General features: G+C 40.4%; 1 protein-coding gene across 1 annotated transcript; it reads right to left on the reverse strand.

Annotated features, from left to right (window-relative positions):
• Positions 1-1,880: 1,880 nt before the first annotated feature.
• On the reverse strand, positions 1,881-22,031 carry fgf10a (fibroblast growth factor 10a). Its single transcript, XM_042394974.1, has 3 exons — positions 21,268-22,031; positions 6,004-6,107; positions 1,881-2,666 (listed from the first exon to the last, which is right to left on the reverse strand). Exons 1-3 carry the CDS (start codon positions 21,704-21,706, stop codon positions 2,466-2,468), a joined length of 744 nt encoding a protein of 247 aa, XP_042250908.1. The 5' UTR covers positions 21,707-22,031; the 3' UTR covers positions 1,881-2,465.
• Between the last annotated feature and the right edge of the window lie 1,401 nt (positions 22,032-23,432).

The raw sequence follows: 23,432 nt of genomic DNA on the forward strand, positions 1-23,432 counted from the left end.
CACGTCTTGGTTTTAAAACTAATCCAAACACTTATTCACAGTTTGTTATAGACCTTGTTTACTTAGATAAAGGTTTACTTAGAAGAAAGGATTCTAATGCTGTAGAGTTGCCAAATAGTTTGAAATTTTGAGCATGAAAGTCCATTTTTGACCTTTTGAAATAGCAGTTAGAAAAATTATCTTAAAGGGTAAATTCACCGCTGTGAATAAAATGATTTCTTAAAACTAGGTCACCTATGTAATAGAAATGTGCAATTATTTTTTGAAATTGGTGCCCTTTGACAGGAGAAAACTGAGAAAAAGGCTGTAGAATCCCACACTAACCAGAATGCATTGCGTGCTTCCTGTCCATTCAGACCGACTGACTCTACTGACGGTGTGTTTACAGCCAGCATCTCTCTTTACTGAGGCTTATTTTCATTTACACATTTTTTTTCTTCATCTAGTCTGGATATATCTGGTATGCAATGATCATAAAATGAAACAGCACACTGGAGTTAGTTATGTTGATCAATGCAAACTTACCAAAAGCTGTAACGTTACACAAGCCTGAATGCTGCCAGAGTTGCCGGTGGACAGTCAAAAGCCTCCGATTCGGCCGTCTCCATTTCAACTTTTTGATGATGGGGTGAAAAACTGTAACCAAATGCTGTTTCTTTTATCGTTTTGGACAAGGAGCCGGACCAGATCGTGGTCAAGGCTTGGATGCAGCCTCGTTACATGCAACACAGTCACTGTTATTCTGTATTCAGAGTTAAAGTCCGATATAATAATCTATCAGAAAACAAAGTCAGGTTTACCGAAGCACCACAAAGTTTGTTGCAGTGCAGAGTTTTCTGTTCTGTCTTGGTTCTCTCTGCACCGGTCGATGGTGCAGCCGCCTGTCTGGCTGCAGGCGCCTCTTTGTAACATAGCTCCAGTCTGGCGGTTGGTTCTTCCTGTGTCGTATCTGATTCAACAGCATGATATTCAGCCTCGTATCATGAAACTAGTTTTCTACCAGATGTGGTGATATTTTAAAGTATTTAATAGTATGATATTTTAGTGTCTGCTTTTCCCTATCGCTAGTGTAACATGGTAGGCGGAGTGTTTTGAGAGACCCACATTTGACCGTCCTAGAAGGCACCACTACCAACATAGTCTGAAGTTCCTCCTTGCCCCCAACTACCAGATTTTGCAGAGACACAGAAAACATTAATCACAACTATTGTTGTTTTTCACACTACTATACTAATTCGGATAGAAAAAATATAAGGTTGAAAATGGACAAAGTGGTCCTTTAACTCAAGGTTCACTTACTGGCTTTTCCAGAGCTTTTAACTACATCTAACAGTTTTCGTCAGCAGATGCCGTATGTTCCATCAAGGAACGCTGAGCAGACTGCAAGAAGTTGTTGAAAGCTCTGGAAAAAGCCAGTGAATAGACCTTTAGTTAAGATTATTTAGTCAAATAATCAATATCAAATAAAATTTGTGTAATTACAATTAAATACCTACATTTAAAGTGGAATCTAACTACTGCATATATTGTACTCATGTAAGCAGTTTTGTACATTCTGCTGCAGTGTAACATTGTCACATGATGTTTATTACTGTGATTCCCAGCACTTTGCATGGTGGTAAAAAAAAATACAGTAAATAAATTATCTGTGTCAACTGAAGAGTTCCCTTGAATGTTTTATTTATCCATTTATTTCTATCTATTTGTGGTATATTTACAATAGAGCAACCAATAACTGAGCCATAAAAATATCTAAAAAGAATTCAAAGTCAGTCAAACAAGTTAAAGACAAATATATTTTTTATATTTATTCAGGTTTAAATGATTAGTATTCAAAAAAGAGAAGCATAAATGGTAAAAAGACAAGAATTTGTCCTTTTTGTGTTTTTGTTCTTTTTTGTTAAATATTACACAAAATAAATAAATTTAAAGAAAAAAACATGATAGTGTTAGACTTGCTGTTGTGTTGGTACTTTCTTGACTCTCCCTCATCATTTTCATTTCCCGCTCTTCTCGTCTTTTCTTCTCCTTTCCTGTCAGTCGGCTTTCTGTCAATACTTCCTCCTCCTTCCTCTTCATTTTCCTCTTACACATTTTGCCATTTATTTATTACATTTACTTCCCAGTCAAGCGTTTCACTTGGACACAAATCTAGAAATGTGAGTTACTAATCACATTTTGGCACAGAAGTCATTTCTTTTCATATTTTCTACTGTGCCAATGTACTTTATAATTTAAAACAGAAAATAATATATACATTGTATACCAATATATCTTATTTCTTTCTTTAAAAATAGAAATGTCTTTATCCAACAGAGATAAAATGTCTATAGGTTTCCATTCTTTTCCTCCTCAGTGCATCATTCAGATCTGATTCAGATCTGTCCAATGTAGCCATCACTGTCACTTCAATAATGTCTGATGCCCTGCTGTCTGCAGAGATCTCCCATGGCTGATATGTCCAATCATCGCGGTTGTACCACAATGGGCAGGAAGTGAGTGGCTGTGTTTTTCCTCCGTGTTTTCTTCCCCTTCATTGGCTTGCCATTGGCATTGAGTCCCACAAACATGTGCTTCTTCTTGTTGCGCCACTCCGCTGAAGCGTAGGTGTTGTACTTGTTCTCCTCGATGCGTTCAATTAGACGACAGTCCGGACCAAAGTCCCTCTGCAGAGAGAGAGGAAGAAGAAGTGTAAATGAGAGATATGCAAAAATAAATCAGAGCAAAGAGACAAAGATTTCAGAAGATCTTCATTTTTTTTTGATGCATTTTCTGCTTATAAGAGAGCCAGCTCTAAATAGACAGTGATTTGAAACTTTCCACTCTGCTATAATGTGATGCTGACTGTGTGACTGAGGTTCAGCTTGAACAGAGATACATGCTGTGGGACCGTAGTTGATTTAATCAGTTAGTCAATCTGTCAGACGGAAAATTCATTCAGTCACCCTCCAGTCAAAATTGTGTTTTTATTCTTGTTTCTTCAGATATATTTGCAGAGTTTGACACTAGAAGGCTGTTTTCACATTCATCTGCTGAAGGGGGAAAGTTTCTCTGTGCTCACCTTCAATCTGAGTTGAAAGGTACCAACGCTGTGATTTGTGACATCACAACTAGCTAGAAGCCAATTGTAGTCCACTATGCAACTTTACACGTGTGATGTGGAAACTTGAAGCCTCCAGCACACACAACACTGAGCATAGACGTTTCAAACGAAAAATATGTCAATATTTTTCAATGAGGGAGAAGAAGGAGATGTCATTTTAAGACGATTTTTAACAACTGAACATTTTTTGTGGAAAAAACATGTCTGGCACAATTTATATTCGAAGCATATAGGATTTTTAATGACATGTCTGAAGATGATGTTTTAAGTTACTTTTCAAGCAAATATGCCAAATGTTCACTAATTCCAAATGGAGGGATTTGCTGCTTTTCTTTGTCTTATATGATGGTAAACTGAATATCTTTCAGGTTTCAGGTTGTTGGTTGAACAAAGCAAGAAATCTGATGGCATCACCTTGAGCTTTAGGAAATTTTAATTAATTTTATTAATATAGCATCAAATCATCACAAAAGTTATCTCAAGGCACTTTTCACATAGAGCAGGTCTAGACTCTTTAATTTAGAGAGACCCAACAATTCCCCCATGTCACTATTTTCTGACATTTCATAGACTAAATGATTTGTGAAGGAGTATTTGAAGAAGAAATTTGTCAGATGAATCATTAAATGTCATAATCAATAACGAAAATAATGTAAAGTTAGAGTTTTAATGCTTTTGAGAGCAGGTTTATGAAGACAGATATAAATATGGAACAATATCAGGACTTGGATGATGCTGCATGAGATCTGTGGATATCTCAGGGTTTGTATTTTTCCCTTTTTGAATAACTAATTAACAAGTCATGAGGCTGTACAGCTGTGTTTGCTTAATCGCTGTATGTTTTATTAACCTGGTTGACTTACTGCTCTTGTAAGTGCATAAATCATGTCAATAGATGGTTTCATATTGGAATGAGTCACTCTTTTAATGGAGCCTAGTCTTGTCATCTTGTCCTCAGTTCATCTTCATAATCTTTCAGTTTCATTACCATCAGTTTCTTTTTTACCATCATTAGTAGCTGTAAGTGATTTGTATTACTGGAAAATTACAGTCACATCTCAGACTTTGTCACTGCTGTTGCTTTTTGTTATTTTCATTTTTATTAATGTTCTTTCTTTTTCTGGACCTTGTCTGAGCACAGCAACATGTCGATATTCTTGTAACAACATAGATCAACAAATGGTCGACTATTGCTTAAGAGTAATCCCCAGTGTAATCAAGGCCAATTGTAAAAGGCTGGACATGAAATTATTGTAGATGTTTGTTTGTCAGTGGACTGGATGACTGAGGGGGCGCTGGAGGGATGTGGGGGGTGGGGTGGTGGTGGAGGTGGTGGTGGTGGTGGTGGGGGGGGCAGAGAGGTTAGCATGAGATCTGATTTCTTAAAGATTCAGGTTTGTTGCCAGCAAAGAGCATCGTGACACCATGTTTGTGGCTTACATTACCGCAGTGACCACCCACTGGTAAATGAAGAGAAAATGATCTGAGAGAGTAACATTTGTCAGTTTACTGGAAGCTGCCCTTGTGCTTCAGGCGAATGTCACTTAAACAGTCAGTTAACTGGATGCAGTTGATATTCACAAGCAAAAATGTACTTGCCCCGAACGCACAACACACACACACACACACACACACACACACACACACACACACACACACACACACATGCACAGTATAACTCTCTCTCTCTCTCTGTATCTAGCCACAGCTGTTCAAATTGGTTCCAGAAGTAAAACTGAATGTTCCCAAAGCAAAATGAGAATATTTTACAGACACTGTGCAGTTTTTTAACTAATGCTGGTCTCTGGGTACAACCAAACTGTGTGCGTGTGTGTGTGTGTGTGTGTGTGTGTGTGTGTGTGTGTGTGTGTGTGTGTGTGTGTGTGTGTGTGTGTGTGTGTGTGTGTGTGTGTGTGTGTGTGTGTGTGCTGGCTGCCTTTCAATTAAATGATTAGAGAAGGGGATTAAAAAAAAAAAGAAACTGTAATCATAAGTGACATCAAATTATGGTAATGAATCATGAGAAATAATAATGTCAGTATCGTTTTACAAACTGGCTTAGTGGGCTGATGTTAAAAGCAAGAAAATCTACACATTTAATACAGAAGAAACTATTAAAAATAAAATCTTACATCACAGACCGCACTGCGAATTTGTTTTCCTTGATAATTCTATATAAATTCAATCACAGTAAAGCCTTAAGGCGATCATAATCCTCTTTGTCACTTACATGTATTGATCTGGCAATATAATGAAACAATGATTTCATTTGATTATCACTGGATAAAGAAGTCACTGTGTAAACCCATCAAGTGTAATCGAATGCCAGCCCTTCAGCGCCGTGTTACTGTGGCTTGTGTTGCACCGAGCAGAAGACGTCATGGGAATTCAGTTTCAGGCCATGCAACAGAATGCCTCTTTCTTTCTACCGTGTGTCATTTCATCTGTGGTGTGGCTCCCAGAGAGACACGCTGAAAGTTAGGTCTTTCAAAGTAAAGGAAAAAAGAGAAAAAAGGAAGGGAGAGAATGAGATGAAGAAAAGGAGAGAGAGAGAGAGAAAGAGAGAAAACAGATGAAACAAGGGCTGCTCTCCCCCAGAGGGACTGAAGCAGAATAGAGAAACTGAAGGATTGTGTTTCCTGTTTCTGAATGGAGAGGAGAGATAGGTAGCAGAGAGGAGAGCTCGCGTCGACTAACTGTGGTTCCTATGTATTTCTGGAAAAGAGTCTTTGCTGCCTTGTCTGTTGTTTTTTTTTAAAAAAAAAAAAGCATTCAAGAAAATTCAAAACTGCAGAGTCACAGGTTTAGAGAGAAAAGTGTATCTTTGGTTCATTAGGATTGATGAGTGGATGAGCACATAACGGATATCATTGTGAAAAGGTTCTGAAACAACTACTCACCGCTCCGTATAGGTCTCCCCTCTTGCTGATTGCCAGGTAGTAGTTACTGCTGAGGCCCCTGATGGCCACAACTCCCACATCCACTGACTTGATCTCCAAAATACCTGATGCAGCAGGGACAGAGAGAGACAGATAGATGTCAAAACTTGAAGCTGGTCATTTTCTCAGTTTTTGCTGGGTTTGATGATCATAACATAAATAGGGCTACAACTAATGTTTGTTGTCATTATTAAGCTATATCACAATTTTCCCAGTCTTCAAATAGCTTGTTTTATTCGAGCGTCAGTACAAAACCCAAAGACAAGTGAAAAAAAAGAGAAAAGAGAGAAAAGAAAAAAAATCCTCACACTTGAACATTGATCATTTTTTTTGTCCATTGACTAATCGATTGACAGATTCTTTCTGCATTTGCTCTCAAGTTTATAGACTTAATTGTTTCTTGTGAGTGTAAGTCATATTTTCTTAACAAAGTTGAGAGATTGTGGGATCTAAAACACCACAAAAGCAGGTATTTGACTGTAAAAATATTAGTTTAAAATGTAAAAAAAGGTGCATCTCGGGTTCTGTAATTTTTCAAAATAGCTTATAAACCTTAAAATGCTGTAGGAGAAACCTGAATCATCTCAGTTTCTTCCTCACAAGTGAGCCCCAGTCTCGTCTCCCTCCCCTCTCTCTCTCTCTCTCTCTCCCTCTGCCTCTGCCTCACTATGTGACAGTCAGACCTCAGACCGGCCTCTTGCCCCCTGTTCATTTGCTGGTTAGCTTGTGGGCTGCATGCCCTGGGACCGAGGTGTAAGCCAGGAAAAAACATTTCTCCGCTCTATGTTTGTTTTTCTGACCAGGGGAGCGCAGGCAGGCAGGCAGGCAGGCACACGGACAGGACGGAGAGAGGCTTTCTGGCTGCCAGTTTGGCAAGAGGTCAAGGCGTCCGTATCAGTTTTCAAGCCTGAACCAATTACTGGTTTAAGCTGTGGTCTCCGGCCCTTTCTTCTCTCATCCTAAAGTCAGTTACACCAAGCCATAAAACTATCAGGGGTTTGAGAGGATTAGCTAACAGGGGCCAGTAGGAAGTGGAGCCTGGTTGCAGGAATAGTAGGGAGGATGGAAGGAGAAACAGGAAAAGTCTATCCAGAGTATCTCTAAAGGTCTATCATTGTCATTCCTGAGCTTTCAAAGTGTCAGATTCTTGTTCAAATAATGAACGGACAACCTTATGCCAAGCAGCATTGCTGAAAATCCATTTAATCAGCCTGTTTCCTCCATAGAAAGTGAATTAGTCATAGTGGTCAGGTTACCAAACATGACTTGAGGCAAATATCCAGAACAGTTAATTATTGTTAATTATTTTTTCTTTCTAGAGTCACACATGTTCATATTTTCCCCAAGGTTGTTAAGGAGGAAGTCAAATAAATCCCGATGACCAGGAAAAGCAAGGAAACAATAAATAGTGTGAGAGGATGAAAGTGTTGTAGATCAAGCAAATGACTCCCATTTTTGTTCTTTTAAACTTTAAATCTCATATGACTTCTACCTGTCTGTCCACCTGATGCCATTTGCTGCCCTCACTCCGATAGAGATTTGCAACATCCAACAACCTGGTGTGATGAGTGGATGAGACTCAGGGAGCCTTGTTGTAACTTCAGATGGAGACGACTGAGAGTATCGACCCACTAACTGCCCTGAAAGTTGAACTTTACTGTTGTCTCCCAGTCTGTCTCTCAGTGTTATTTCAAAGAAATGAGAGACACTTTTGTATTTGGAAATGTATAAAAAAAAAGGGTATAAAAATGAGCTGTGATGTTTTTTTGCAGTGACAGTGTTCCCGTGTGTACTGTATGTCTGCAGTTGGTTTATTTTTAACTGTTTTTGGCCTCATGTTTTGTTTCTGTTTTGGTTTTCTTTTCTGTTAAATGTAGTCCTTGGCTGAGGTGTACTGGCATTAATCCATCCTCTCAATTCCCTTATTTGGTCACTAAAAGGTTGTTAAAAGTCTAAACTTCAAGAAGATTTTTGTAGCTCACAAGTGCATCATGTTGGCTTGCTTTGTTAAGTCCATTACTCACACAGATGCGCATAAAAGCAGTCGCTTGTACCGCAACACAACACTGATCTATCAGCTTCAAAATGTTCCATCTCACTGCACCACAGCTGACATTTCTAAGCTGTGATCTGTCAAAATAAGATCTGTCTGTGCTGTGCTAGAGGCCGGTCCACCTGTTCAAACCCTTTTCCCCTCATCCTGTTTGATGTGGTTTGTCAGAAACCAAAGCACAGGGTTCTTTTATGGCCCCCTTTACCAGTTACCAGAAGCAGCCCGTCTGCCTGTGAGTTAAAAGGCCAGGCTGCAACAAAAGGCTTAGATTGCAGCAACAGAGTTTACGGCAAGAAGACGGAGAAAAACAGGACCAGAGCCTAAAACACAGGTCAGGTTTTTGTGATAAAAACACACACAGATACAGGCATGTGCAAATACACACTTGAGCAAATGATTCAAAGTGCTTGTGCTAGATCTACGTTACCCTTAAAGCTTTTTGTTGTTGTTGTTTTACTCTAATTTTCCTCATTCAACACCTTGTCATATTGATGTCTTGAGCCTGTTCGTGTATTTTTCTCCCTTTTCTGAAGAGGAAAAACTCTGTTTTCTTCCTCCCTGTGTTCCCTGGATCACAGCCCAACAACTTCATTATGAATTTATGTTTTAAGTGTAAAGGGAAAAAAATAGGACCCAAAGCACAAATAGCACACAGGATTCACTTAATATAAAAGGCATGGACATTTTCCGCTATCAACATTTTTGAAGAAACTACCAAGGGCAAACACCTGTGTGTAACAGGGCAACACTACAACTTTCATAAAAACAAGCCAAATGGGTCTTTGCCAGTCAAACCCAAACCGTAACACTGACAGAGCCACAAGTACAAATAAACACAACCTGGCCCTCTAACAGTAAGAAACTGTTCATTAACCACTTCATAAAGACCACTACCATATTTAATGAGTTTATAGCCAAATCCCAACTCCACTGTGACTGTCAAATCTACAACATGACCAGAAATCTGCCTGTTAAAAAAGTGCAATACAAATCAGACATACAGAATACAGCAACTCAACAGCAGCTTTTGTAAACTTAAACCATTTTTTGATCTATAGCTTCAGTAATAGTAGTGGTTATTTGTGGTATTGGCAGGTCAGGAGTGCTGGTGTCTTGAGACTGTTATGCTCACCACATTCTGTGGATGTTTGTTGTTGCTTTGTTGTCTGGTTCCCTTAAACTTTCTAACCTCTGCTTAGTATGTGGTATAATTTCTCAACCTCACAAGCCAAGTTTCCATCCAGATTTACCACTAATTTTGACAGAATTTCGAGAATACTGGCGAAAGAAAATGCAAATTCAAGCGCGTTTCGATCCCGTACTGTTATGTGGATATTAGAGTCGCAGAAGAAGAGGGCGCAGTGAGATGCGATCGTTTGACTTGTTTTAAAATTCCCAGCGTTTCCATTTTGCACTTATTGTCTCTGATTTATCTTTTTGTGCTTCATCTCTAGTCTCTTTTATTTTCTCTTCCCTCCTCCCCTCAATGCTCCTTTTGTCCTCACCATTATTCTCTTTAAATCGATCTCTTTGTACTCTAATCCTCTCAAGTTTTCCCTCTTGGTCAAAATTTCAACTTTCCTCCCTCTCCACACGGTAGACTTCAGTCTTTAAACATGACTGAAATTTGGGACATGTCGTCACTGAGATCTTGTAAGGCTGTAGCTTCATAACACACACACTGGCATTCAGTAACAATAGGCTCGGTGGCACAGAAAGTCTAGTTTTTTGATTAAGTATTGGTCTCAATTGGGAAAGAATACAGAGAGGCCTGCTGTAGAGTTATTTGGTTGGTTGGTTTCACCTTTTTGAAAAACATCACCACCAGAATTGAATGTACTTTTGACCTTATACCATAGAAAATACAGCCATTAGTTTTAATTAATATAAAAGTTGGGGTAATAACTTGCCTTTGTACCTCCTTCAAAGTGTAACCATCACTCACAAGTTAGGACAAAATACTCATCGTAAGTTTTGAGATATTTAATAATTACAGCTCTGAACAGCAGACTGAGGAAGACGATTGCATGAGTAACAACTAACGTACGCAGACTTGCACAGTCTCACTCATATACAAAAATGCTCACAGATACAAACAGGAACACGCACATACACACACACACACAGAGGAACACACATATGCAGACCTCCCCTCGACCCCCAGCCGGCCTCTTTGGAAACACTGTTAGTGAGACTCCAGCTGAACCTAAAGGTTAAGGGAGGTTGTGAAAATGTTTCCACTGTTTATCCAGGGGCTTTTTTGAAGATTATACTGCGGTTGTTCACATTGTGACCTCGACACAGTGACCAGCTGTGAGTGGGTCGACTGCGTGCCTGCAGCCCGGAGAGGTCTCGTTCTTTATTGTGAAATATTGTCACTAGCTTGTGTCATGAACTCCCCTCAGTGAGATGAATGGGAACGGTTCGGTTCTTTTATTCTAGGTCCAGCGCTCAGATATTTGGATGAACCCCCTGACTGTTCCTGTGTTTCTCTGCAACAACTAATTCTCTCACTCTAAATTTAAATGTGACATCTGAGATGCAATTTTTTTTTTTTTTATGAAACAAAAATGCCCCTGTTGTATTTTATTTTATTTTTTTTTAAAGATTTAATATCTGATTTGCATCAGTTAAGGTCTAAACACCACGATCATTTTTCTCTTTGAAACTATGGCAACAGAGTGACTGATGATGTCTGATATTCATGGTGACATGAGTGTACATCCATGCAACCGCATGAGACTCAAAAGAAAAGAAAAAAAAAAAAAGAGGAATTCAGAAAGGAAAAATGGACCACGAATATACTTAAATTAGATATGAATTGAATATATAAAACTATGTCCCTGTATTTGGTCATTCAAATACAATAACAATGAATAAAATGCATTCACACAAAGGTTTTTATGCAGAAAGACTCTTCTTGGCTGCTTTCAAGCCACCCGTGGTTTTGACAGGATTAAACTATTTCCTTTGCATTATTTTTCTTTGGAGTTTGGTCGAAGATTTCCGGCTCTTTATGAAGCCTGAGAGAGAACAAACATGTCTTGGTTGTGCAGTTTGCTGGCGAGTGCTGGCGAAGATATTGGGTTGGAGTAGAAAGTGCTGTAGGCTATATTATGTGTTTTGAGGAGCGCTGAGGTATTGGTTTAGACTGATGTGGTTGACAACAGTATCATCCTGTGTTAAGTGGCCACATCAAAGCCCGCCGGGCTGACGGTTTTTGACCGAAGATGGAAAAAACAGAGGCCTGTTTCTGATTTTCAGTATGGCCAATTTTTTTTTTTTTTTTTTTTTTTTTAAACAAATAGAAATTTTGGTAAACGGATTTGTTTTCAAAATGTGTTTTGCACATATTAAATTTCTGGGTTATAAATCATATTAAACAGATACGATGTGCCCTTTGCATACTACATTGAATTAGTTTCTTCTCAAGTACTTTTTTCATTAGTAGGATTGTTCAATTTGACCTGCACTCACTGTATTATTTAACTTTTTCTCGCCCCCATAATGGTTTTATTTCCTTCCCTGACAGGAACACTCACATCACTTTCTTTCTTGTAGGACTGAAATAGCCGAAACCACACTGTTCAAGCTGTGTGTGATTTCAAAACTGGCAAAGGTAGGAAAAGAAAAACAAACCCAGATTATTCAAAAATCAAACAAAACGGATCACCTGAGTGAAATCCCTCTGTTTATAATACCAGAGGTCTCTCCGCCTAGCCAACAGATAGCGTTAAGTTTCGTCTGCGCGGGTCATTCCAATCCGCATAATTTGAGATCAGTTTACCGAGCACAGCAAGACCACAGCAAGTTATGTCACACACATTTAAGAGCAGCTGGGAGGAAACCAAAAGAAATTCACAGTAATGTTAATGGTGATTTTGATGGAGAGGAGAAAAAAAAAACCATTACCACCTGAGTTATTGTGATTCCTTTAACACAGTTGACTTTGTAACATGATAAAGTGCCAAAGCTGCCAGTTTCTGTCAAAACATTTCACAGGCCTGACACGGCAGGAGTTATGTTTTCAGGCAATGTGCTGTGACGGTCGTCTGCATTTCACACATTTTTCATTTACAGTTCAGCTGCCAGTGTGATGTTGCCCAACTGTTGTGGTTTGAGTTGTTGGCGCTGGACTTTAAGCTTTAGAAATCGTGTTATTTTACACCACAAATATTATGCACAGGCATGTACAAATATTATTTTGTTTGTCACATGCATCTTTCTCTCTCTGTATTACTTTATTTGTTTCGCCTTAAACATGCATTTATGTTCGTACTCATAGTGCGCACGCACACACACACACACACACACACACACATACACACACACACACATACACACACGGGGTAATTAGCTGGCATTGCTGGCTGCTCTGTTCAAACGACCAGGCTGTCCAGATGCCTCTCTGGGCTCAACTCTCAGCTCTCAGCTCTACCTTTGATGACTCCATTAAGAGCCTCACTTTCATGGTGTGTGTGTGTACACATGTGTGTGTATTTTTTGTTACCTCTTGGGGACCTTTTTTGGTATAAACACCGACCTTGTCGGGACCAGTAGTCCTCATGGGGACCAAAGCCTGGTCCTAATGAGGCAAAACGTCATTTCTGAGGTCCTGGTTAAGGTTTAGGTTTAGGATTTGGGTTAGTCTGTCCACAATGAATTGAAGTCAAGGCAATGTCCTAGCAAGGATAGCTCTGCAAACACACACACGTGTGTGTGTGTGTGTGTGTGTGTGTGTAGGGCAGGGTTAGGGGTGAGTGAGAGCAGAGAGCAGGAACATGAGGTGTGTGTGTGTGTGTGTATTTGGTGTTGGGGGGGTTCCTATAGCACATGGTGTCTATATGGAAGCAACCCTGTTATCTGTCACAGATTCTTCACCTCCCACTGCTTCAAAGGTCATGAAATCTGCCTGTTCACATGCACCAGGTTAACACCAAAATGACACTTTCAGTATTAGGCTTCCAGTGCATTTTTCAATATTGTTGCTAGTAGAGAAAGTCTGATAAAATTATGCTACAATACAGTTAAAGTTGTTTTTTTTTCATTTTCTAAAAGGTTTGTTAAGGAATTGAGTTGGGCTGAGACTATCGATTTGTAGAATATTTTGATGTTTGTTTCCTTGATTAATCGGTTGATTGTTGTTTTGTCTGACCAACAGTCCACATCTCAAAGATATTTAATTTTCAGTGATATAAAACATACAAAAGCAGAAAATGCTTGTTCAGTGTTGTTGAATGTTCAGTACTTCAGATTGAAAAATGTATTCTAATTAATTAAATTATTAATCGATCATCAAAATATTTACAGATTAATTCTCTGTTGATTGACCAAATCCTTCAGCTTTAAAAACTGAATTTCTAAAGAAATAGCACAATCACTTTACTGACAGTAAAGGTCCTGTCATGGGCTGCTCAGAGTAGAGAAGAGAAAAGATTCAACTACAGAATATTTTCACTTGCATTTTTATAAGCTGAGTCTCACATTTTACATTGATTTTATTTTATTTTTTCATGTGATTTTCATCTTTTTTTTCCAAATAGAATTACCTCTAGAACAAAGTAACACTGCCTCCGACTTTGCCAATGAACTCCATTATGTCACTGACATCACACATTAAATCATTAGGAACTGGAAAACGCAGCATTTGCTATGTCAGCAACACCACAGTTTTTCTCTATGACTTAACTGTAAACTATGCAAACAACCATCAAATCACTGTTTACTTCAAAGTGAATCCATTTCTGTGATTCTGTTTAGCAGTTTGTTGTCGAATGTAATGATTTGTTATTTAGACAACACCAAACAGTTGGATTGTTGTCAAGAGAGCACTGAGATGAGCCAAGAACTGTGTAAATGCTTCTCATATTGTAAAAAATGGACACTATGAGCGTATGAAACAACAAGAATATGAATCAATGCTCCTACATGTGTTCAGAAATTCATCTAAAGTGTTTCTTTAAAGTACACCAGAACCCCTGCCAGGCCAAAAAAAAATATTTTTTTAATGCCAAAACTAACGCCAAATACCCAATCATTCAGAAATCAATAGGGCTACTTTTGGTAATGTATCTCCATAAAGGAACGGGGTAGTGTGTAATGTGTGTGCGTAGCAAGTGTGAGAGAGGGAGTGGGAGAAAAGTGATGTGAGCAGAGGAGCCAGTCAGTAGAAACATTATATCAATTCAAAAGATTTGTATACTACATACCAGTTACATGGAAATGATGATTCACGCTAAAGCTTGATAGTTTGGAAATCTGGTTAATACCTCAGAATTAGTAATACATCAGAATATCTCCTCCTGTCTCTATCTCTTTACCTCCCTCTCTTCTGATCGTACTCTGCAAGAATCCTCCACATAACATAAACAATGAAAAAGGCTGTTCATCAAAACAAAAAAAACAAAAAAAAACCCCATCCAACTTCAGATTCTTTGTGCTAGTAATCGACTCTTGATGTTTGGAGCTATTTTCTCTTCGGAGAGACGATTTGCTCCAAAGCAGCGCAAGATGTTTCAAAAACATGATTTGCTGCTGAAAGACTTTTGTTTAAGGTGGTGCCTGAGCGTTTGGGGTTTGTGGCAGGGCTGCCTCAGTTTGCCTACAGAAATCTGGCTCTTATTTCAGTCCTGTTGTAGCTGACACATTAATGGACAGGGGAGCAAATTGATGGGAAAATATCAAGCAGTGATGACAGGAAAAATGTAAACAGTGATGGAAAAATGAGACGAATCCTGTCATTGTCCTTGGCGACTCTTGGCAAAAACACTCAGCTTTGAAAAGTATAAAAACTGCACTTTAACAATGAAAAATATCTTAATATCTTGATGGGAAATGTTAACTCCGGAGGGTTTTTTTGTGATCATTTTCAATGCTCGTCAACATTCCTGACACACCCAAAGCCTGAACACACACATGCTCCTTTAATGACCCTGTACATGCAGTAATGGGGTCAAAGGGTACTCATACATCTGGACCTCTGGATTCACCCCTGTGTGTGAGATGAGAAGAGAATAGTGCTGACGAAGGCAGGGAGAGGAGAGGAGCTGCGTAAATCATATTGTTTTTATTATATCTGATAATGCAACAACTTGACTTTTTTTCATTTACAACTTATTTTAGATTCACTAAAAGAAATTAACTTGTCTTTGTTGCATTTAATAACTGTAAGTCTTCAACAACGAAAAAAATACAGTGTAATTTGCACATCAGAACATGCTGGTTTTCTCAGTGCGGGAACGTTTCAGAGTCTTTTCTTTCTAGACCTTAAGGGCATGATTTCTGGGGCTCAGATTAAATATTGTCCCAAACTAAACAGCTGAGGCTCCAGGCATCAAAGATTGTGTAATAACTTCTGCAAAGTGCCATTAAATATTCAGTAAAATACATGTAAATGGCTCATTAATCCGTCTTTCTCAAAAGGTTAAGACATTATTGGTGCTTTGGCTTGGATCCATTAACCATAAAGTAATTTCTAAATCTACGAGGCGAAGATACAGTATATGTCAGCTACAGTAAAATACCATCGCTCTTAGGTAAGATTATAATCAATATTATGTAAGATTTCTGCAGGAAATTGACAGCATTTGCTCTGTGGATTCCAGTAAAACGAGTCATGAATCAGAACTGACATGATTTGATCCAGACTCCTGCTGATTATTAACAAAACATCACCATGAGGAGTGCCATGTTCAATGAAAAACATGCTCCTCCATACATTGAATTGTGGCTGTAGATTAGATTAGATCGAATGATTGTCCATGATTTTTGTTTCCAGCCAATCAGAAGTAGGGCTGTGACAAAAGTCGCATTAGCGCTATGGCTAACCCCAGTCGACCAGCTCTCCTGTCAATCTTCCTCACCAATGTCTGCTCCATCAACAATAAACTAGACTACCTAAGACTACTTCTGACCTCCCAGAGAGAGAAGACAAACTGCTGTGTCCTCATCTTTGCCGAGACGTGGCTACATGAGCTAGCCGGGCTAACCACCGTCCGGTCAGACAGGATTGCTTCGTTGTCCGGTAAGACTCGAGGCAATGGCCTGTGGTATTATATTAACAAAGGCTGGTGTATGAACACGGCGATCATCTCTGCGCACTGCTCAGCATTAGAGGAGGTTTTAGCAGTCAAATGCAGACTTTTTTATTTATTAAAATTATTTTTGGACTGTAAAGACCAATAAAAAAAGACTGTGTGGGGGGGGTTGGCATTAGTGGTAAACCGCAGGGATTTGTTGCTTTTTCATCATGGTAATAAAAAATTCATATCGTCACAGCCCCAATCAGGAGGTCTCGTAAGAAGTAAAAAGCACCTGTTTGTTACACCCATAAGCAAAATTTACGTCGGTGTAGTAGGAAGAAAGATCAGAGGGTGCAAACATAGGAGGGAGTGCACAGGTAGTATAGGTTTATTGTATGTTTTCAGAGCACAGCTGAATGTAATTGTACTTGGCTGTGGCAGCTTTTGGAGAAGTGGATGATAGGTTCAGTATTTCCTGAACAAGCTTGTAGCTCGTGGCATTTGCACACCGCTTTTATTTACGACTGCTGGAGAGAAGAGTCCATGAAGATGTCAAAGTAACTTTGAATGAAAAGCAACTCTGACACTAACCTCTGGTACATCCCATATCTCCTCATAACTCATTTTTATGGGCCACACTGTTACCTTTTCCCATGAGAAACCTAAACACACTCATCAACCACAAGAGCAGAGAGGAGGATGAAGAGTAAGGCAGACGGAACAAAAACTAAAAAAAGATCCAGAAACAGCAAGTGAAAAGACTGGGACTAATTTCATGAAGATGTTGAAAAATTCAAGAAGGGCAAACACTTGTCACATTGTTGCTTAGCGTTGTAACCCTGCTGGGTTATTAGAAGTTCATGAATGCAGAGTAGAAAGAGTACTGTTGGGTCGACCTTATTCAGACGTTTCTTGAACACAACTTTGTTCTACATTCTGCTAATGAAAAAGAAATCTGATGATGGCGATTCTTAATGTTATTATCTTTTTTGTATCGTTGAACATATCTTTGTTTGAAGGTACTGAATCTTGAAAAAAGTTGATATGTATTGGCGGATTCTTACACATATATTGTAAGAAAACACCGCATTTAATACTCAGTAATCAACCAAAAAAGTTTTTAGTAAGATGGAGATTTTTGCTGTGTATGAAAAATCATTTTCTTCTGCAGAATTTAGATATCATTTGACCATCAAAAATTTATATTTTTTTGTAGTCTTGCACACCAAAATCATCTCAAATTAGTCAAACTACAAGAAGTTTTCATCCCCAGCTACACTGCTATTGCTAAAAGAGTCACAGAAGAGCCCAAAGTGATGCACTATGTGTAGCGGTGACCTTTCCATTACCAAAGCTTCCTGACTCGGGTCAATAGGTAAGGGTCAAACCAGAGGGGGCAGACCTGTGTAATTAGCCTGGACATGGAAAACCTTCACTAAATCAGAATTATGTCCAGTGTATTAGACTATCCATAAATTGCTGTGCGTTGGATTCATTCATGTTCGTGGGTAATGTGTCTGCTGTGATAAATGTTAACAATAAGGATGTGTGGCAGCTTTTACAATCCGGGTGGCCGCAGCGAGATTCAAAGCTCCAGCTATAGTCAAGTTGGCACCATTCAATACTAATTGAGCGACGCGTTACCGCAAGTCTGCGGTCCAACTGCAAACACATGTCCATTTGTTTCATTGCTTTATTCGTTTGTTTGTAAACAAGATGTGACAGTCCGTGGACAACAGCGAGGGAAGAAAACAAGGAGAGTCTTGTTGCTCATGGTCAGTGGAAGGATCAATGCTAATCGCATGGCAGCCCGGCAGGGTTTCCATATTCAGACTGTTAGCACGCCTTATTTGAAAGGCCTTATGAGGTGAGATGGATAGATGGGCACTGATCACATGAATACAAATGGACAAACATGGTCACGCACTACTGAGCGCATGTTAACAATACAAACCCTAAACCTTGAGTGATGCGCTGCCCCTAACTCTGACAACATGATTAGAAAGGCTCGGCTGTGGAGGAGAAGCTCGACCCCGGAGCTGGACCTACAACTTCTTCATCACCTCTGACACCATCTAATGACACTCATTTGCAATCTGACCTCCTGAACATTACCAGACTACTAGACCATGATAGCCACACTATCATCTACTGCATCACTAGTTTTCAATTTGATGCTTCCCTAAAGCAACGGTATGTTTTTATGACTAATAAGCCCTTGTAGGAATATTACATTATATTGGTATGTTATATTTAGTAGATAACGAAAGCTATGTGGCTTTGCTAAAAGGAGCCAGGTGTTTTTAATAAGCATATAAAGGCCAGAAATTTGCATCAAAGAACTTATTTGCCAAAAAGTTTGTGTGCAGCTCTTCACCTATACAGTATAAATTAACAATGCTATATAACAATGCTGTAATCTGTAGCATTTAAAAATAAGCTTATTGGAAACTTATTGCAGATGTGCGCAGACAAACAAACTTGAGAGCACGAATGATCATGTGAAAAACATGACGTCTAGCATGTCAAATACCGCATCCATGTTCTCAGTGAGGGGAATGTGAATACGTTCTGTTTGGTTTAGTTAGAAAGGGTACAATTTGTTCTCTGCTGATTTTAGAGCGCATGCATAAATAGCAGGGGGTGGTGCATTAGCATACAAACTGCTGTACATGCAAGCTTGTGCACGGATGCATATACTGTAACAATAGAGTATGTATGTAGTATGATAGTGAGCAGACACACACATAGTTTAATGATTATTTCATCACAGTCAAATTTCTCCGGTTTCCACCCACTGTTTTTTACTGTCTGAAACATGTTAAACATCTGCACTTGCTGTCAGGTAGATACGGCTTGATGAAATACCTACTTAATATGCTGCCAAGACAAAAATACGGCCTAAAAGTTTGGCCTCCACAGCCAAGTCCTGATATTTTAGATTTTCTTCTTCCAGAAAGTTCTTACTTACAATCAAGTTGCAGGAACTGTTGAAATTGATGGATTGTGCCTCTAATGCCATGACCTGATGCCATTATAGTTAGTGACACGTTGCACCCTAATGGTTGAGCTCTTTACGTGCATGTGTGTAAAAGCGTGTGTGTGTGTGTGTGTGTGTGTGTGTTCGCGCATGTGTGTGTCAGAGAGGACTGCAGGCAAGGGGAGGGAGGAAGAGACGCTAATTGAAATTCCTTCAGCCATGTCTGGCAGAGCCTTGGTGTCTGAGTGGCACACACACATACACACACATGCAAGCATGCACACACACACACATGCACACACATATTCACACTGGCCCCGGCCCTAATAAAAGTGGGCTTTGCCATATGGAGGCCATGTGCAAGACTGGCCTCTCTGTGCTCCAGCTTGTGTGTGCGTGCGTGTGTGTGTGTGTGTGTGCGTGTGTGTGTGTGTGTGTGCTCTCAGCAGGAGAGGCTTGTACAGCACCACAGACCCACAGACAGATGCATACAAACCTATGACATGTGTATGAAGGTGTGCGAATGATAAAGATCCATTTATGAAGATTACATTCCCAGACACACACGCTTGACATGCTGCGACACATACAGTAGACGTAAAGCAGCGAGAGTCTGTTTTATAATCTTTAAGAAATTAGCTCGTGTTTTGGACGTCTCCCATCTAATTCCGTGAACTGGCAGGGAAACTCTGGGCAGGTAAATGTGGGAGTAATGTTCTGTTCTCCCTCAACAACTACTGTCAATGTGCCCTCAGGCGGCGCAGCTCCTCTGAGGCCCGAAGACCGGTCGCCCTGGAGAACTTCCAGATGTGTTTAACTAGAAGATAAAGATGTGGGCTACAGAATGATAACAGCTGATTTTCTGTTCTGGATCAGTCATAAATAATTATGATAGCCCTTATAAGTCATTAAAAGTATTTATATTTTAACACTATCCCTGCTGTTGTGGTACAGTTTGGTTTTTAAGTAACTGAAAAACAAAGTTTCACCATTATTTTATTTTAATGAACTTAATATACATCTTCACTCGAATTATCTTAGAAGAGATTCCACAACGTTAAAGCATTGTTGCATTTATAGATTATCAACATTTTAATCCACTGCACATTTATTTTCTTTCTACACTTACACATTCACTCAGGCATTCTCTCAAAAACTAGTTCAGGTACATCCAGCTGCCTCCTATCAGTGGACTTACTCAGTGCCCAGCAATGGAAGACGATATATGAGATATACTATGTGTGACAAAGTGTAACTGTGTGAATGTGAGGCTCAGTGGTGCTGACAAAAGAGCATGTGTGCTCAGTGACCCTTCTAAGGATAAATAAAGGTTAAAATCACGCAGCCCGCAAAATGCACGACTAGAAAAAAGGGGCAGGAATGGCATGATCATTACTTTACATCTAAGTATAACCTCATACTTAGCATATGCCCGCCACTATTATAGCTGTGGCACAATAGCAACAAGGAGTAAGTGTACTTGTAATTCTCCCCAGGGGTTTTGTAATAGCTGTGTTTTAGATATTTCCTCAAAGAGGAAGAACTTTCTCTGGGCAATTTCTAATTGGTTCCAGTGGATCATCTCTCTTTCTATCTGCCTGGCTTACTCATTTTATTTTTCCTCCTCCTCTCCCTCTCTCCTACTGTCATGCTCTCCTTTCCCAAACTCTCTGTAATCTGGCAAATATGCCTGCCTCTGCACATGGTGAAAAGGCTGAAAAGCACGCAGCTCTGTTATTTGTTCCTTTGCCTAGTCACCTGTCTTATTGTGCACTGTTGCCCAGGGAGGGAAAACAGAAACATTTCTCTTCACAGATAAACACACGAGACGGAGAAGGGGACAACCAGTGCGTCTTTTACCGATGTCTTCTCGTGGATGGATATGTGCGTTTTTAGTAAAGTGGATTACCCTTTGTGTTCGGCTTTTTTTGCATCCTTTTCTAGTGCAACTAAGAAGTCTAGGAGGCGACAAAATAGCTAATGGTACGCTTGATTTATTGGATACTGTCAAGCCCTGATAAATAATACATGATCTTCAGTATCCAGTAAAAGCCTAAAAAAATCCAAGATTGCTTTCAAATCCTCATAAGTTGCCATCGTCATGGTTAGATGCTGTTTACAATGTAAGGAACTAATGAAACACATAAAAATATATAAGTTAGTTGACTTACTGTATGGATCGTCCTCACTTTTGGTGCCATTAACTTTTCCTTTCTTGTCAATGCGAAGGAAGAATTTCTGGTAGGAGAACAGTTTCCTCTGGCGCACGTCTCCTTGTAGGTGGTTGTAGCTGCTCCGCACGTGACGCCCGACGACCGTCGCGGAGGACGATGACACATTGGTCGCCCGTGGCAACCTCGCAGAGGATGCATGCAGCGGTGCGGGTGAGGAAGGAGGTGGTGGGCGTGAGATGAAGAAGTGAGGAGGGGTCCCTCCTTGTGCATTGTGGTTCTTGTCAGAGTCCGACGACAAAGCGGAGAGCGGCGAGGATGAGGACGCTCCGAGCAGGAGGAGGAAGGTGAGGGAGAGGAGAAGTGAAGGAGGTCTGCGGCAGGGGCAGGAGGAGAACCAGGCGACCGGTGCACCTTGTGTCACTGTCCATCTACACATGGTAGTGGAGCTGGCAGAGCTGTGGAGGTGCTCAGGGGCTGGGGCATGCTGAGCTGGGTGCAGGGAGAGGGAACGAGAGTGGGAGAAACCCCCCCTGACTGACCGACCAAACCTCCTCTGTCTGGGGACCCACAACCTCTCCGGGACTGTAGGCGTTAAAACCTGTAGAATGGCTGGTAGCGGTGGTTGAGCTGACTGCAGTAGATGTGATCGGAGCAGGATTCGTGGTAGCAGATGTACACTTATCGGTAATATTCGTGGTGATGGAGATGCAGCTGTTGGTGGTGGTGAAGCCTGCAGTTTTGTGGCTGTCTCTGCTGTAGTCCCCGGTGCTGTTTATTCCTCAGCAGCGCCGCAGGAATGCGTCAACATCCATAACTCAGATCACGTCGCAATGGGAACAACTGGGGGCTCGCCTCAAAGACCTCTCGCCTCCTCCTCCCTCTCCTCCCAAGGACAGCCACTCTTTACTTCTGGTTACCACACACACACACACACACACACACACACCAACACACGCTCAAAATCCCTTTTTTAAAGTTTGAATACACACCGAAACTCTCACATCCAAAGACAAAAAACACACAATATCAGTTCATTCATATACACTGCTAAAATCTACTCCACACACATGTCCCAAACCATTTATCCTCTCCAGTCCAGGGAGGTGGATATCAAGGAGGCGGCGGAGGTCGAGATAAAAGATGCTAAACTGCTCAGGACAAAATAAATAAATAAAAACAGGAAGTTAAAAAAAAAAAAAAAAAAAAAAGGATTAACGCTGCTTCTCGAAAAATGTCCAGAGAAATCCACGCAAGGCAGGCCACAAAAATAAAGAGTCAAAGAATCCAGACTTTCTTCTTTTCTTCTCTTCTTTTCTCTCTCTTTGTTTCTCTTGTTTTGTCGGAGCTGGTTTGAAGTTACTTGAGTGTGTAACTGAGCCCGGGAGCTCTCGTCTTTCTCCCCTCTCTTGTTGTGCGTCTGTCAGTGAGCTGAGCTCCCTATCTCGCCTCCGTCCTTGCCTCTCGGAGTCTGAGCGCTGGAGCGGTGCGTTGCCTCTCTTCTTTCCTCCTGTGTGTGGCTCCCTCTCCTTTGGCCCCCTCCCTCTTTCCTTTGCCTCTCCCTCTCCCCTATCTCTATCAGCAGTGCTCTCTCTGGTTATCTGGAGTTTCTCTGAGGTGACTGAATCTTGTCTTTCCTTTCACCTTATTTATCTGCTGCAGCTCCCCAGATGTCATCTCTTAGTGTAATTGGATGTCTATGAAAACCACTTGGCTTTGAAGAACTGTGTGCATTTATGTGTGCGTGCATGTGTGACTGCACATGTACGTGTGTGTGTGTGTGTGTGTGTGTGTGTGTGTGTGTGTGTGTGTTTGTGTGTGTGTGTGCCGGGGGGGGGGGGGGGGTCTGTCCCACCCCGTTTTCTCTTTCCCTCCCTCTCCCTCTCCCCCGTTTCTCTGTCTCCTCCCCTTCCCAGACCAAACCCCACCAGTTGAGCAGAGCAGGTCCGAAAGAAGGAAAGAAAACCTTTCCTTCATATCTCTCCCTCCTTTTTCAGAGCTGTTGAACCATTTCTCTTATATTCTTGTCCTGTTGATCGAGATTATTGTTATCGTTTTAAATCTTCCAATACAAGTGCCGATATGATTAAAGAATATAGATACCATATTATACTTTTTTCTGATAGCTTATTTTGGGAAATGTTTTTCTACAAAACACTTTTTTT

Source organism: Thunnus maccoyii, chromosome 19 (genome assembly GCF_910596095.1).
Source record: "Thunnus maccoyii chromosome 19, fThuMac1.1, whole genome shotgun sequence".
Taxonomy (NCBI): Eukaryota; Metazoa; Chordata; class Actinopteri; order Scombriformes; family Scombridae; genus Thunnus; species Thunnus maccoyii.

Bases quoted from the DNA above. Each gene is read 5' to 3' on its own strand.
- fgf10a (XM_042394974.1), bottom strand. From the start codon at position 21,706: ATGTGTAGATGGACAGTGACACAAGGTGCACCGGTCGCCTGGTTCTCC. The intron at 6,108-21,267 runs GTAAGTCAACTA...CTGCTGCATCAG, and splicing joins AAGTGAGGACGATCCATACA to GTATTTTGGAGATCAAGTCA. The intron at 2,667-6,003 runs GTGAGTAGTTGT...CTCTCTCTGCAG, and splicing joins GGGGAGACCTATACGGAGCG to AGGGACTTTGGTCCGGACTG.